Source organism: Sorex fumeus, unplaced genomic scaffold (assembly GCF_029834395.1).
Source record: "Sorex fumeus unplaced genomic scaffold, SorFum_2.1 ptg000010l, whole genome shotgun sequence".
Classification (NCBI taxonomy): domain Eukaryota; kingdom Metazoa; phylum Chordata; class Mammalia; order Eulipotyphla; family Soricidae; genus Sorex; species Sorex fumeus.
The window spans coordinates 7,092,574-7,108,268 of NW_026606067.1; the positions used below are offsets into that span (position 1 = coordinate 7,092,574).

At 37.3% G+C, this 15,695-nt stretch overlaps 1 protein-coding gene across 1 annotated transcript in view; it reads right to left on the reverse strand.

Annotated features, from left to right (window-relative positions):
* The window catches only part of LOC130019998 (complement factor H-like), a 79,103-nt gene that overhangs the window by 62,526 nt on the left and 882 nt on the right, over positions 1-15,695 (reverse strand). Inside the window, exons 2-4 of the mRNA XM_056110601.1 lie at positions 4,984-5,169; positions 4,553-4,658; positions 884-960 (exon numbers count right to left, since the gene is read on the reverse strand). Of these exons, the coding sequence (XP_055966576.1) occupies positions 884-960; positions 4,553-4,658; positions 4,984-5,169 (369 nt within the window). The remainder of the gene's footprint in view (positions 1-883; positions 961-4,552; positions 4,659-4,983; positions 5,170-15,695) is intronic.

The window sequence follows — 15,695 nt, forward strand, 5'->3', positions numbered from 1 at the left end:
ATTTCCCTTTCTACCTACTCCTCACCATGACACTAGCAAATACTCTTGTCACTGATCTCTTCATTTCCATGTTGACTACAGATTAGGATAAAAGGTAAAAAAAGGTAAAGGCCCTCCCGTTGTTCGTCGATTTGTTCAAGTGGGCCCAGTAACGTCTCCATTGGAGACTTTGTTGTTACTGTGTCTGGCATATCGAATACATCATGGGGAGCTTGCCAGGCTCTGCCCTGCGGGCGAGATACTCTCAGTAGCTTGCCGGGCTCTCCGAAAGGGGCGGAGGAATCGAACTTGGGTCGGCCATGTTGGCTGCGTGCAAGGCAAACGACCTACCACTGTGCTATCGCTTCTGCCCAAAGAGATTAGGATAAACAGGTTGAAATTGGAAACATATTCTACAGTTTTTGTTTGCTTGTTTGACTTATGGATGGTAAATATGGTTGATATCTTTATTACTTATGCTCTGTTTTCACAAAGATTAACTGCACAGAAAAGCCTCTTCAAGGCAGGAAAGAGGAAAAACTGTTGAAAGCATATTGGCCACTTGATCTATTACTAGCAACCCATGAATGGCTATTTGGTGAACTTCACAGTATCAAATATAAAATTCCAATCTTCATTTAAACAGTAATACTTGTATTTTATCTAGTGGTTCAAATCCAAAAGGAAAGTAAATAAGTTTGGACTTTCTAGTTGCACTATCATAATTGTTTATTGAAAGAAAAAATAAGGTAATTTAAAAAATTAGATATCCACTCTATTACATTAGAAACCACTAAAGTAATTTGAGTAAGAAATATTAAATTATAACATTTAAAGTAAAAGCATCTTAAAAACTTTGATATTAAAGCATTTTAATATACTTGTATGCCAATTTAACCTCTACCTTCACAGATCGGAACATCATTGGTCCATCCATCTGCATCACATTCCCTGTAATTAATCATGCCAAGTAACTGATACCTAAAAATAAAAAAATACCAATGTAGAGAGCTAGTTTTTGTTTACATGGAATTTCACATATCATACTAAAAGTGTAGCAGTCCCATTTACGGGGAAATTGACGTTATAAACATTAACTTTCTTTTTTTCTTTCTCCAGTTTTTTTCTTAAGCTTCCTCTGTCTTTAATTTTTTTACTAAAGAAAAAGTCCTCGGGTTGTACCTCATGATGTTTTACTAATAAAATTTTTTTTAAAAAGTTAAAAAAAGTGAGGAAAAATTTAGTCATTTATTTAATTTTGTATGGAAACACCACTACCTGAAGATAATTTATTGGCATATTTATACTTGTGCTATCGCTAGCACAGCGGTAGGGCGTTCGCCTTACAAGCGGCCAACATGGCCAACCCGAGTTCGATTCCTCCGCCCCTCTTGGAGAGCCCGGCAAGCTACCGAGAGTATTTGATATGCCAGACACAGTAACAACAAAGTCTCCAATGGAGACGTTACTGGGCCCGCTCGAGCAAATCGATGATCAACGGGAGGGCCTTTACCTTTACCTATTTATACTTGATCCCCCTGCCTAATAGCTCAAAATCTCTGCTGAAATAGGTGAAGAATATGAATGCTATTTCATTTGGTCTCAAAACAGTTTGAAAAAAATGTATTTTTTGGACAAAATTAAGTTTATTATGCATTTAAAATTAAGCCATTTAACTTGTAGTAAATCAACAATTGTGCTAATTGAAAGAAAATGTGAATATATCTGGAAAAAAAAAAGAAAAAGTCCTTGGGTAAATGAATGTGAAATACAATTTTATTCACTCTTTATTTTTAATTTGGTGGGTGTGGTGTGGTGGTGTCATTCCAAGCTGTGCTCAGGAATGACTTTTGGCTCTGGCCTCAGGGATCACTCTTGGCCATGTTCAGGGGACCTTAGCACTATGTAGTGCTAAGGATCGAATCCAGGTTCAGGGCATGCAAGGCAAATGTGCTACTCACTGTAGTAATGCTCGGGCCCAAGGGGAATAAAATATTTGATTTAGGTCCATAGCACAAACTCACTGTTTCTTTTGAGACATGGTTTTAAATTTTTATTAAGTCGGTGTATTTTATTTTATTAACTATTAAGTATTATTTATTTATTATTAATTAATATTTATTAAGTATTAAGTATTTTATTAAGTATCTTTTAAGTATTTAGTATTAAGTATTTACTATTTTATTAAGTATTATTTTATTAAGTATTTTATTAAGACATTTAACTTGGTAATAAGCGATAGTTCCAGAAACTATCACCAAGATCAAAAGGGAAAACCATGAGAGTAACCAATAGTTGCCCATAAATTATACTTCTCTGATCCTATTGCACACTCCTACCTACTCTATCTGGATATTTTTCTGGGCATTTTATATATCAAAAAGAGTAGTGCTTTTATGCATCAGCAAGAGTAGTGCTAGCTATGTGTGCTTTGCATGTGGCTGATTCCAGTTTGAGCCGCAGCACCAAATATGGTTCCCCAGAACCACCAGAAGTGAACCCTAACCACAGAACCAGGAATTGCCCCTGAGCACCACTGCATGACTGCATGTGACGAAACCCCCTCCTCTACCACCCCCCCCACACACACACACAAAAACACTACCACATTCACAAAAAAAAATTCTAGGTAAGAAATTTAGGTAAGAGTCAAGGATTAAACCAGGGGCCAGCAATGAAATGGGCATTTCATTCCGGCTCCCAGTCCACTCCTGATGCTAGAAGTCAGCAAGTCCCAGCAGACACCACAGCACCGGAGACCCCTTCAGGCCCCATATTGGAATAGCTCCCTACAGAGATGTCTCTGGAACTGAATCGTTTACAATTTAGTATCTCAGAAGCGTGAGGCCGCATAAGTCTTTTCATGATATGTAAAGTGAGCAATGGAAAATAAATGATCTAGCATCTGTCCCTGGAAGGCAGGCTTGAATGGTGGTGAGAAAATTCGAGCAAAATATAATGCCCAATTAGTAGAGAGAGGGTATCTGAGCAATTGTCTGCCATAGAGGCAGGGTAAGGACTGGGATGGAAGTGTGTGGTTGGGAGTGGTGGATAATGGGGACATTGGTGGTAGAAAGTTTGCACTGATGGAGGGATGGATGATCATTCATTGTATAGCTGAATCTTGAACATGAAAGCTTTGTAACTGTATCTCACGGTGACTCAATAAAAAATAAATAAATAAATAAATAAATAAAATAAACCAGGCACGAGAGAAAGTACAGTGAATAGGGCACTTGTCTTGCAGTGCCCAACCATGGCCCAAGCTCTAGTACCCCATATGTCCCCCAAGTTTGCCAGGAGTGATCCATAAGTGCAGAATCTGCAGTAAACCCTGAGCACAGATAGGCTGTTCCACAAAAACAAATGAACAAGAACATTAAACCACATATATATTCAGAGGAATGATGGATGGACATGAGGGATTAAAGTGTGTATGCACATTTTAAACATGGGAGTAATAAGCTACCATTAGATTCCACAATTGGACCATATTTACATTCCTTTAATACATAGAACAGTACCTCAGTAAAATTTTATAGTGTAAGTTGTTGTATTTTCTAATTTTGATTTCTTCAAGTTACTTTTATCTCACTGACAAATATTTGGTTCTGTTGATAACTTATGCTGAGTGGTGGACAACTATTCTTAAAGAAAATCTGTGACAGAGTTTACTTATTATATATATATATATATATATATATATATATATATATAACATGAAGGCAGAAAAGATGAGTTAAGAAAAGATTATGAGAGGCAAATATTTTGCCAATTTACTTTTCTAATTATTAACATATTGATTGCTGAATCTTGGAATTTATCGGAAGTCTATGGATTTTAATTCTTTTTGCCAAAGACAGAGCTCTACAAGAGTCAGATAGATTTAATTGAATGGGATGTTGCAAAGATGAAGAGAGACAAACATTGGAAAGTCCAAGTGAAAATAATCTCGCTCTATTTGATCATGTGTAATAAATTCAGCAATAATAACTGAAGGATGAGTCAAAATAAAGTCTTAGAAAAAAATCCCGCTAAAATGTGACAACAAAAAATAAATACTTGAAGAAAATATTTAAATATACAGGGTGCTTAAGTCTTTTTTGGGGGGGAGGGGGAATATAAGGACCACACTTTGCAGTGCCCAGAGCTTACTCCTGGTTCTGCGTTCAGGGATCATAGTTCTGTGTTCACTACTGGCAGTACAGAGGCACCCTGTGTCGTGCCTGGATCAAGTTGAGGCCAGTGATCAGAAGCAAGTGCCTTAACTTCTATCCTTAGCTCCTTGGCCTCTGTTTTAAACTAGACTTGGTTTTAATTTGTTAGTCTTATAAGGGAAAGTACCAATAGTTTCGGCAAATATGTATAATCTCAGTAGCTTGCCGGGCTTTTCAAGAGGGGCAGAGAAATCGATTCCAGGTTGGCCTGGGTAGGCTGCATACAAGACAAACACCCTACCCGCTGTAAATACTGACAGAAAAATATAGTAACTTTAAAAATTATCAGTGAGTAGAGCTCATCTCAAATTCCAAATTATCTCGATGAAATTTCTCTTTCTAGACCGAATACATACCCATCATCACATGTATAAACAGCTTTTGCACCGTAGTGAAAGGCCTCTCCATTTTCAAGATGGAAAGAGCCAAAGGGAGTGTCTCCAGGATGTCCACAGGGTCTTTCTAAAAAGAAAAGAAAGCTATAAAGTCACTATATAATACAGCTAAACACTTCCAGTGTGGGAGTTCTAGGACCAAAACATTTGATGTTTGTGGGTATAATAAAATATATGAAAAAGTGAAAATGACAGTTATTTTTGTACTTGAACTTACCTGTATGCTTATTATTTTTTTAATGCTGGGAGACTGGCACCCTTTTTAAAGAACATGGTTGTCTGCTATTTTGTGTTTAAATAGCAAAATGCTAGAATTCTTGTTACAATATCAAACATTCAGTTATTTTATTCAAGAAAAGATTAATATATGTCATCAATATTTGCATACTTACTCTGACATACCCTGCTGGGGTTAAGAGACTTCCAATTTCCTTCCTTGCACACTCGTACAATAGATCCGAGGGTTCTATATCCTGGGAGACATTTGTATGTTGCCTTAGTGCCTTCTGCATATGTTTGGTCAGACCAGGAACCTGTCAGAATTTCTGGTTTTATTCCTGGAGGAGGTTCGCGACAATCTGTGACAACAAAAAATAAATACTTGAAGTAAATATTTAAATATACAGGGTGCTTAAGTCTTTTGGGGGGGGGGAGGGGGAATATAAGGACCACACTTTGCAGTGTCCAGAGCTTACTCCTGGTTCTGCGTTCAGGGATCATAGTTCTGTGTTCACTACTGGCAGTACAGAGGCACCCTGTGTCGTGCCTGGATCAAGTTGAGGCCAGTGATCAGAAGGCAAGTGCCTTAACTTCTATCCTTAGCTCCTTGGCCTCTGTTTTAAACTAGACTTGGTTTTAATTTGTTAGTCTTATAAGGGAAAGTACCAATAGTTTCGGCAAATATGTATCTGGTAGAAAACCAAGACACTGGTCATCTTTGAAGATTAATCAAAACTTTCAAGAGTGAAATTTAAGGGGACTGGAGCAATAGTACAGTGGGTAGGGCATTTGCCTTGCCTGTCGCCAACCCGGGTTCAATTCCTAAAATCCCATATGGTCCCCTGAGCACCACCAGGTGTAATTACACACCAGGTGTAATTCCTGAGAGCAGAACCAGGAGTAACCCCTGTGCATAGCTGGGTGCGACCCAAAAAGAAAAAAAAAAGGGAGAGTGAAATTTAAGAGGAGTGATCAAAAGTTTAGGAAAACAGGATAAATCTATCAGCTTCTTTCAGGGTGGAGACACAGGCACCAATAATTTTCTAGATAAAACGCAGTAACACTACCTTGAGACTTTGAAACTAAATGTTTGATGGATGCAATCTAACAGTGCAGTCCAGTGGGTGGGGGAGATGAACTGCAGGGCTGAAGCACAGGCCTTGTGTGCCCAAACCCTGAGTTCCATCCCTGGCAGCCTTGAATCCTGCTAGATTGAGCACAGAAGCTTCAGGCCCACACAGAGAACTTAGCATTGCTAGTAAAGTACCCTAGATCCCCTGAACTTTGGGGTTCAACCCTTCTCTCCAAAATAAACTATAACATTGGGACCTCTTGGAATGAACTCAGATTTACTTGCTTTACATTTAAATTAAGTTTTCTTATGTTTGATCCTCCGTATTCATCGTATTCTCATCTACATGTGAGATGTGAAGAAAACAGCTCAAGGGAAACTGTCCTCGTAAACAAACATTTTGATGAGTTGAAGTTACAAACGCAGCAAGGAAAGGTAGAGATGGGCTGAAAGGATCCATTGGATTGTGGAGACAGATGCTGTTATTTTAGTGGTGGACATGGTGTGGTATTGTACTTCTGGAACTTATACTTACACTCTTGTCAACCAATATTACCGAAATAAAATAAAGTAAATATAGAAATAATATAAAAGACAAGAATGAAATGCTTAAATAGGAGATGGAGCGATGGCACAGTGGGTAGGGTGTTTGCCTTGCACGTGGCTGACCCGGGTTTGAGTCCCAGCATCTCATATGGTTCCCTGAGCACTGCCAGGAGTAATTCCTGAGTGCTGAGCCAGGAGTAACCCCTGAGCAACGTTGGGTGTGACCCAAAAAGCAAAAAAATAAAATAAATAAAATAAAATGCTTGAATAGATATTTTGACCAAAGAACAAATCCAAGTGATGGAAAAATTAATGCAAATCATTGGTCTATGAGAATGAGGTTACTGCAGATAGTGGGTAACAAGTAGTGGTGGTGAAGAAGGTGTACAGAGACCACAGAGAAGAGAAGTAGACAACACTGTGGTGGAGTTTGTGATATTGGAACATTGTGTACATGAAGACTATAATTAACACACTGTAAAGCACAGTGCTTCAGATAAAACTTAAAAAAAACCATAACAAATTTATGCACCTTAGCGAACTGTAAATCTAAAAAAAGTCACCATTTGGAATAAGTGCCATACACAAAAAAAGCCTGCTGAGAAGCAAAACGACAACTACACCAGGAAAGATTTTTAGCAATGCATAGGAAACGGAAGGTATGCAGTTTTATTGCTAGAAATAGATTCTGGACAAACGCAAGCACATACAGACTCAGACTCAGATGTCATGTATGATGATGTTCACTTAATTTCTTAATTGTGAAAAATGCAAATAGTTCCAATGTCAATCAGTAATTCGATGTATAAAAATATATGGCATATCTCTGCAACAGAATATAAACAGCAAAGCCACAAGACATGAAAAGAAAAATGATTAATATTCACAAACATGTTGATGCCGCTACTGCAATGTGTGCTAATGAAGCCACACCCATGAGTGAGCCACTAGAGGTAAATACCAACAGCAACAAGTTTTTAGTTTAAAAAGTACATCAGGGTTAGTGAGGAAGGCCCTGGCCTTGCTCGCAGCCAACCCAGGTTTAATCCTCAGCACCCTATATGGTCACCCACACACTTCTATGAGTGATCCTGCTAGGAGTAACTATCGCTAGAAACAAAAAAAAAGAAAAGTACATGAAATCCTACAGTGTAATTTTATTAAAATTCAAAAACACATGTGTAGGCTGCAAAGTCATCACTATTAAAAAACGTTAAGGCAATGTTTTCTTCTAAAATAACACAGGGGTATTAATCTAGACCAGTGTTTCTCCATTAGGTGCCATATGGCCACTCTGTGGAGTCCTGGAATATTCCAAGATGGCACAGGTGAAAATGCAGAATGGGATACCACAGAGTGTGACTAGGGGGCCAAAGCGTGGGATGAGGAGGAAGATCCAAAGGAAGGAAACAGATTGTAAGGGGACCAGGACCAGGAAAACGAGACACACTGATCTAGATGAAACACAAAGGAATTTTCTTGGATGTTGAACTGTTCTACTACTTAGCATGGATGATTAAAATTCTTTTTACATTCTTCTTCTCTTTTAATTTCTTTTAATACAATACATTCATGTTTTATTCAGTTATAGTTCACAATGCAGTCAAGGAATAGAGCCTATTTGAGAAGTGTAAGTCTTAATTTGTAAAAACCTAATTAAATGACATAAAGAGAGCACCAGAAATTAATAAGCAAACTCATGCCTACTTATTGTAATTGCTAATATTTCTAACAGTGTGCTGATTAATTTAGATATAACTACCCTTGATATTAGAATGAATACAGTAGTATATTAGAATGAATACACTAGTGTACTCCAACAAATTACATGGAAATGTAAATTAAATAAGATTAAATAGAAAATACAAAGATAGTTATCAGTATGCATATGTATTCTTATTGTCTTTACTGTTAAGCTTTTCCTTTTAATTTTAGACACTGTGATTTACAATTTTACAGTACTGTTAGTGACAGGATCTCATAAACACAACGTCGGGGCTCCACCTCCCCACCAGTAGATTTCTCTCCACCTCATATCAGGGGTTTCTTTTCCCCCTACGTTTCCCAGCCATGGTGGTATTAATCTTTTCTCACTTGGTTTTGTGGCCATGATTTAACATTTTTACTCTAGAGCTTCTTTGTGAAAAGCAGAAGGGTGGAGAATATAGTTCAGTGGCAGAGCACATGCTTACAATGAAAGGCCTTTGGTTCAACTCCTGGCACCACAGTTTAAAAAAAAAAGTTTAGGGGGCAGAGGCAGGAGTAAGATCTGAACTTTTCTGAGTGTGTGTGGCCCCCAAACTACAAAGAAAAAACATAGGGGCCTGAGACAGGAGGTTAGGAGGTACTGAAGGTTAGGCACTCACCTTGCATGTGGTCATATCCTTTTACATTTTATCGATTGATTGGTTCATTGGCACTGCACTCGGAGATTACCCCAGAAGGAGCTCAGGGAACCAAAATTGACGCCAGGAGAGTGATCGATCCCAAGTCCGATAGGCTAGTAAAGCAAGCGGCCCTTCAGCTCTCACGTTGATTTTTTTATAATTGAAGAAAATGCATACTTTGTCCACTAGATGGTGCTAGTACACCACAAAAAGGCAATCGTTTGGTCACTTTAGTCTGACACATGAGCACACGCGATGGCGCTCAGGACTCACTCCTAGTTCTGAGCTGAGGGCTGGCTCTGGATGGCGCTCACAGGACAATAGAGGGTGCCCGGCATCAAATCCAGGTTGGCTGCGTGCAACGCAAGCGGCGCCCTAAATTTATTTTCTTAAAACATCTCCTTTAAAAAAATTATATATATATTATATAGTATATATATATATTTTTTTTTTTGCTGTATTATGTAAGAATTCTTTATAAAAAAATTCTTCAGCTCATGAGCTCTTTTCTTCAATAAATAGTTCATGAATTTTAAATATATATATTTTTTCTTTTTGGGTCACACCCAGCGATTTTACTCCTGGCTCTGCACTCAGAAATCACTCCTGGCAGTGCTTGGGCAACCATATGAGATGCCGGGAATTGAACCCAGGTTGGTTGGCCACATGCAAGGCAAATACCCTACCCACTGTACTATTGCTCCGACCTCTATACGAATCATTTTTAAGAACAAATTATCTTCACCCTTTATATAGTTGTCCATCTATCAGTGGCCTTGACTTGGAAGTGGTCTGTTGACCAGTGCCTCAGCCTTCATGACACCATATACTTCACACAACTCTCAGTGGTTTTGGGGAACTTACTCACTCTAGTGACTAAAATCCTTCTCTCACTTCTGCTTTTAAAATATATCCCAAACTCTTGCCTTGGCCATGGATCCCTTTGCCATCCTCTCCCTGTTTTTTTTGTAACATGTCGAACACTTCTGTTTGTGTTAAGTAAGGCCTTTGCCCCACGAACTTCCTTCCCGAGCACTTGTACCTCAGACCTTTGATGGCTTAGTCTCATGTTCCAGGTGTTGCTCAGATATTAGTTCCTCATAGTGATCCACTTATTTCGCCTCTGAGACCAGCCCAGCTGCATCTCCATATTCCATTACCTCGCCTCTGCTCTTTGCTTTGCTTTCTTTGCTGTGAAGCATGTGATTCACAACTATTTTTATATTTACTGGGCTTTGGTCTATTCTCCCACCAAAATGTCAGTTGCCAAGTATAAGGACCACCTCGGCTTTATATTTCATTATAATCAGACCCTCTAACTTTAGATATATCTGTCAGCATTTGTTTCGATTTTCAACATATTCATTGCAGATTTGTCCACTATCCAATAGAACGTTCCTTTGAAATATTTTGAAAGCATGTTGGTGTAACAGGCTGCTACCATTCATTATTATATATTGAAAATATTTTTAGTATTCCTAGACACACCCACTCCCCAAATAAACAAAAATTATACGAAGTGACACATAAAACCTAAAATACACCAGCAGAGTGAAAGCCAAAATGATGTCATCAGTACCCAGAAGGAAGGAAGCATTTTTGGGAAAGAAGCTTGGCTTTCTGCTCAGAGTTCAACTGCTGTGTAGGAGCTGCTACAAATCTAACAAGATCTCTTTGTTTTGTTTATCTTTTCTTTCAAATGCAAATATCTTCATATGTCATTGGGTTAGAGAAAATGTAGCCCTTTTGTAAAAGTGATGCAACTCAAATCATCAAAAAGCAGGGGATCCTTCATATCATAAACAAATACTTCCACTAGTGATTTACAATATTGTGTTACAGCAAATTGAGCACATCTTGTGACTTTACTTTGAATGGCCTGAACAGACAACTCTTAAGTTCAGTAGGACTACAATATCAACCATTTCTGACTAAACAAAATAAGAGATATTTAGTGTGGGTAGTCAAATTGTTGGCCTGTCTGTACAACAATCGTAATGGCTTGACTTAAATTGGTAGCTCTTACAGCAGTAGGGCAGAAATCATTAAATGCATAGCACTAATTTTTTTTAAGCAGATAGATTTTTTTTTTTATGTACGAGTGACTTTTTAAGTTTTTTGATGGTGCTTTGAGGGGTGAGGCCTCATACCTGGTGATGTTCAGGTCTTACTCCTGGCTTTGCACCCAGAAATCACTCCTAGCAGTTCTCAGGGATCCACATGAAATGCTAGGGAACAAACCCAGGTCAGCAACATGCAAGACAGATGCCCTACCCACTGAATTATCACTCCAACCTCATGGAGTTACTTTTTCTAAATCAATTAAAAAATATTTAGCACAAGTGAGCATATATCTCAATAACAAAAAGAAATAGTTCAGCCCACAAATAAGGAGTCAGGAGAAAGAATCATTTTATTTTAGTTGAAAGTCAGGTTTTGAATTTTGTTCCAAACAAAAACAAACTTGATTTTTTCCGTGTGTGTGTGTGTGTGTGTGTGTGTGTGTGTGTGTGTAAGAGAAAGAGAGAGAAAGAGAGAGAGAGATGCTGGGACTGAATGAGAACCATGTGTATGCATGGTGTCAATTCCAGACACCCCTCATTTTCATACTTGAAATTTAAATAATAATTTTTAACCTAATGTTACATTTTCAAGTTATAGTGATTATTATTGACATACAGCTAATTATTTGTTTTTATATCTATAAATTATTCTTTTACATATTTTTAAGTGAAACAAAATCATGATGAAATTATAAATTTAAGAAAACCTTGGGATCTGAGAGATACACAGCAATTGAGGCACTTGCCTTGCATGTGGCTGACACTGGTTTAATCTCTGACACCACAGATGGTCCCTCAAGCAGTCAGAAGTGATCCCAGAGCACATAGTCAGGAGTAAGTTCTGGGCATAACGAAGTAAGGACAACCCCCTGCCCCCCAGCAATATATGTTCAACAAAAAAGTCTAACATTTGTAATTTTATTGTACATCTTGTCACTATATTATAGGCTTCGATTAATAACGTAGGTTTTGAAATCATGAGTTATTTTAATTTAGATATCTTAACAGACTTGAGGAAGCTTGGAAGGAGCATTTCTATAATGATTTTTGTCAATTACATTTCTCATTTCTGACTACCAAGGTTTATGAGAAACTTGGCTTTCAGCTAAAATGTCAAAACAAAAATGCTCTTACAAGTGTTCCCCCACCCACAACTCCCACCACTCTTTTATAATTTTGTGACATTTTTGTTCCAGGATTTAACTTTCTTTGGGACCACTCTATTTATTTATCTAGAGGACACACCAAGCAGTGCTCAGGGTTTACTTCTAGCTCTGCTCTCAGGGATCACTCCTGGTGGGCCTCTGGAGAATATGGGATACAAGAGATCAAACCCGGATGAGCCACATGAAAGGCAAATGCCCAATCCACTGTACTATCTGGAATGGTTCCTTAAATTTTAAGATGTAATCCTTTAGAAAATCTCACAGTATCCTTTTTTTGTGAACTACATTCTGATATTGACAGAGTTATTAAAATGGAAATGGATAACGAGTACTTCAATTAAATGAACTGGGGATAAATAGGTTGACAGAGTGTCTCGGGCATAGGCAGGTACCCTTTAGTGTGGAGTGCGGAGGACACATAATTGGGAAGAAGCGGCAAAGACAATCAGGGACTAAGAGAATTCAAGTGGATCTACTTACACGTCGGCTCATGCCTTAACAATTATGGGCCAGTAATACACTTTACAAATCTGAGCTACTACTTAGCTTTTGGAACGTCTTAAGCTAAATATGATTTTAATAATACTCAAATTAGTTCTGGTTTTAAATTATATGGAGAAGAGGAGCAGCACATTCATTCCCAGAATATGCCTAAACTTAAACTATGCAAGTTTTGTTGGCACATCGGTCCCTCCATGCCTTCACGATGGACATTTCCTCTCCAGTCACTGTTCACTGTGATATTTCATCCATCGGATCCAACCCTTATGGGTGACACCATCCAGAATTACCTTTTCCTGTTCCACATCATCATCTTCATCATCCAAATCTCCTAAAACTGTTCCTAAGACATTATCAATTATAGTAATTCACAGTGCACTGTAGTGAATAATACTATAGTTAATACCCAAAAGCTATATATTTTGGCTATTTCATATAAATTTCAGATTGTTTGAATTTATTATTATAGCAGTGTAATGAACTTTAGAAAAATAAAATTCGAAGACGTGTCATTCCATAATTTAAAATCACTTTACAGTAATAAAAATCCATATTGCTCTCTCAAATGTGGCTTTTTTTGGGACAGGGGAAGAATTTGTATTAGTTATCCTTGAAATGAAACATATTTTTTTTGTGTGTGCCCAAACTGGAAACAAGTGAAACAAAATTTAGTATTATAAATTGCTATCACAGGTTTTGTGCATTAGATAACTATATAACTGTAGCACTGCACTCTCCTCCTGTTGTTCATCGATTTGCTTGAGCAGGCCCAGTAATGTCTCCATTACGAGACTTGTTACTGTGTTTGACATATAAACTACGTCACGGGTAACTATATAACATTCATATAAAAGGTAGTTTATAACATGTAGTTATAAAAAGATGCTTAGAAAAATGTAGTTATTAATAAAGCACAAATTAATTATTAATAAATCTCAAATAAGCCTAATAAGCTATGTATATTTTTTTCTTACAAAACAGATCTCTAGTTCACTAATCTATGATGTATCACTGCAGAAACTAAAAGAACTTTTTGATACTTTAAAGCTCCATGATAAGATGTATCTCCCAAGGAACCTTATCAATATGTACTTGGGCATGCTTTGATAGAGTTTGACTTTAATCACTTTGTGCAGTAATCCTGAATTACTGCACATAGCCTCAATTTAAAGAGAGTACAATTTCTTGTTTTGCATCTAAGAAGTCTAGTGTAAAATCTTGGGGCTGGAGCGATAGCACAGTGGTAGGGCGTTTGCCTTGCACGCAGCCGACATGGCCAACCCGAGTTTGATTCCTCCGCCCCTCTCGGAGAGCCCGGCAAGCTACCGAGAGTATCTCGCCCTCGCAGCAGAGCCTGACAAGCTACCCGTGATGTATTTGATATGCCAAACAGAGTAACAACAAGTCTCATGATGGAGACGTTACTGGGCCCGCTCAGGCAAATCGATGAACAACGGGAGGACAGTGACAGTGACAGTGACAGTGTAAAATCTTGGTCATGATATATTCCAGAAAGCAGAACTTACTGTTCTAAACTTTCTCTATATATCTGAGCAGACTCTTCATAACCTGTAGTGACAACCACAGCTGTAATCTTTCCCAACAAGGAAACAAATGATGTTCCATACTACTAGGAATCTGATTCAGACCAAAGATTGTATTTAAAATGTACTAATTAGTCTCCAAAAAAGAAAAATGAAAAATAGAAAATTTGGTTTAGAATTTCTTTATTTATAGCAAATATAGTATATTTTGAGGAATATTCTATTCCAAAAGTGCAGAGACAATTGTTGAAATGTTAAAATGCTATATCTAGTTGAATAAAACAGTCTGTGATGGTACTTCAAACTATCTTCTCAACCCAGCAGCAAATACTCAGTATATCTTAATATTTCATTTTATTTCAACATGGAAAAAAAATAGAGGCAAATGATCAAATATATTTTTTGTAATCTGTAGCACTGTAGCACTGTCCTCCCATTGTTGATTGATTTGTTCAAGCGAGCCCAGTAATGTCTCCATTGTGAGACTTGTTGTTACTGTGTTTGGCATATTGAATACGTCATGGGTAGCTTGCCAGTCTTTGCAGTGTTGGTGAGAGACTCTCGGTAGCTTGCCGGCTCTCCAAGAGGGGCAGAGGAATTAAACCCGGGTCGCCCAGGTAGGCCCTGTGCAAGGCAAACTCCGTACCGGCTCAAGGATAATCTGTTAAGGAAAATTTTTCTTAGCTCCAGAAAGCTGATGGAATAGATTTCAAACTAATTTAATGATTTGAGGATTAAATGATAAAAGAATAGTTCTGTAGCCACTGGAAATTCAATAAATTTTTCTCTATCAGTCTGTGCACTGAGAATAACTTTGTAAAAACTATAAGACTGATCCAAGAGTTGATTTAAATTTGGGCTTAATTTTTTGGGAAGTTGTCAGACTTATAGTCATTCTCATTATAATATGTTTGGTACTAATAATGCCTAGTTCACCTGCAGAATGGATGTCACATTAAACTTGCATGTATAACAATGAAATACAAAGTAAAAGAGAAATTAACCTGTTGGAATCAGTTGAATAAGCAAAGAATTCATATCACTATTATTTTATTTCTACTGTATACTTTATAATAAGTACCCAATTGTAGCAATAATTGTAATTCTACTTTATAATCACTAGACTATTAAATAAGATTAGATATCAATTTTTGATTTTTAAATGAGCTAGAAATAAAACACACCTTCGTTACACCACAAACAACACTAGAGAAAAGACAATGACAATCATGTAAAGAAAAATGTTTCTTAAGGTTTGTGCTATTTACATTATTCTGGAACCTTTTATCAGTACAGTAATCTTGCCTTTAAAATCTGATTGTAATTTTTGTTTATATAGAAAAAGGATTGTAAAATTCATTTAAAGTGACTGAGCATAAGACTGATAGACTAAAAGTCAATTAATAGCATGTTAACTGAAAAAAGACTCAAACAGTACTAAAGACACTTGAATAAGCCTTAAAAATTACTGAGAGATTTAACTTTAAAAATAAATCTTCCTCCATTTTTTATATTGAAAGACTCACAAAGACAAAGATTTTGTGTGATTTGCTCATGCTCCTGAAAGCTTAAATGTTGACATAAAACAAGAAGTATAAAAATAAAA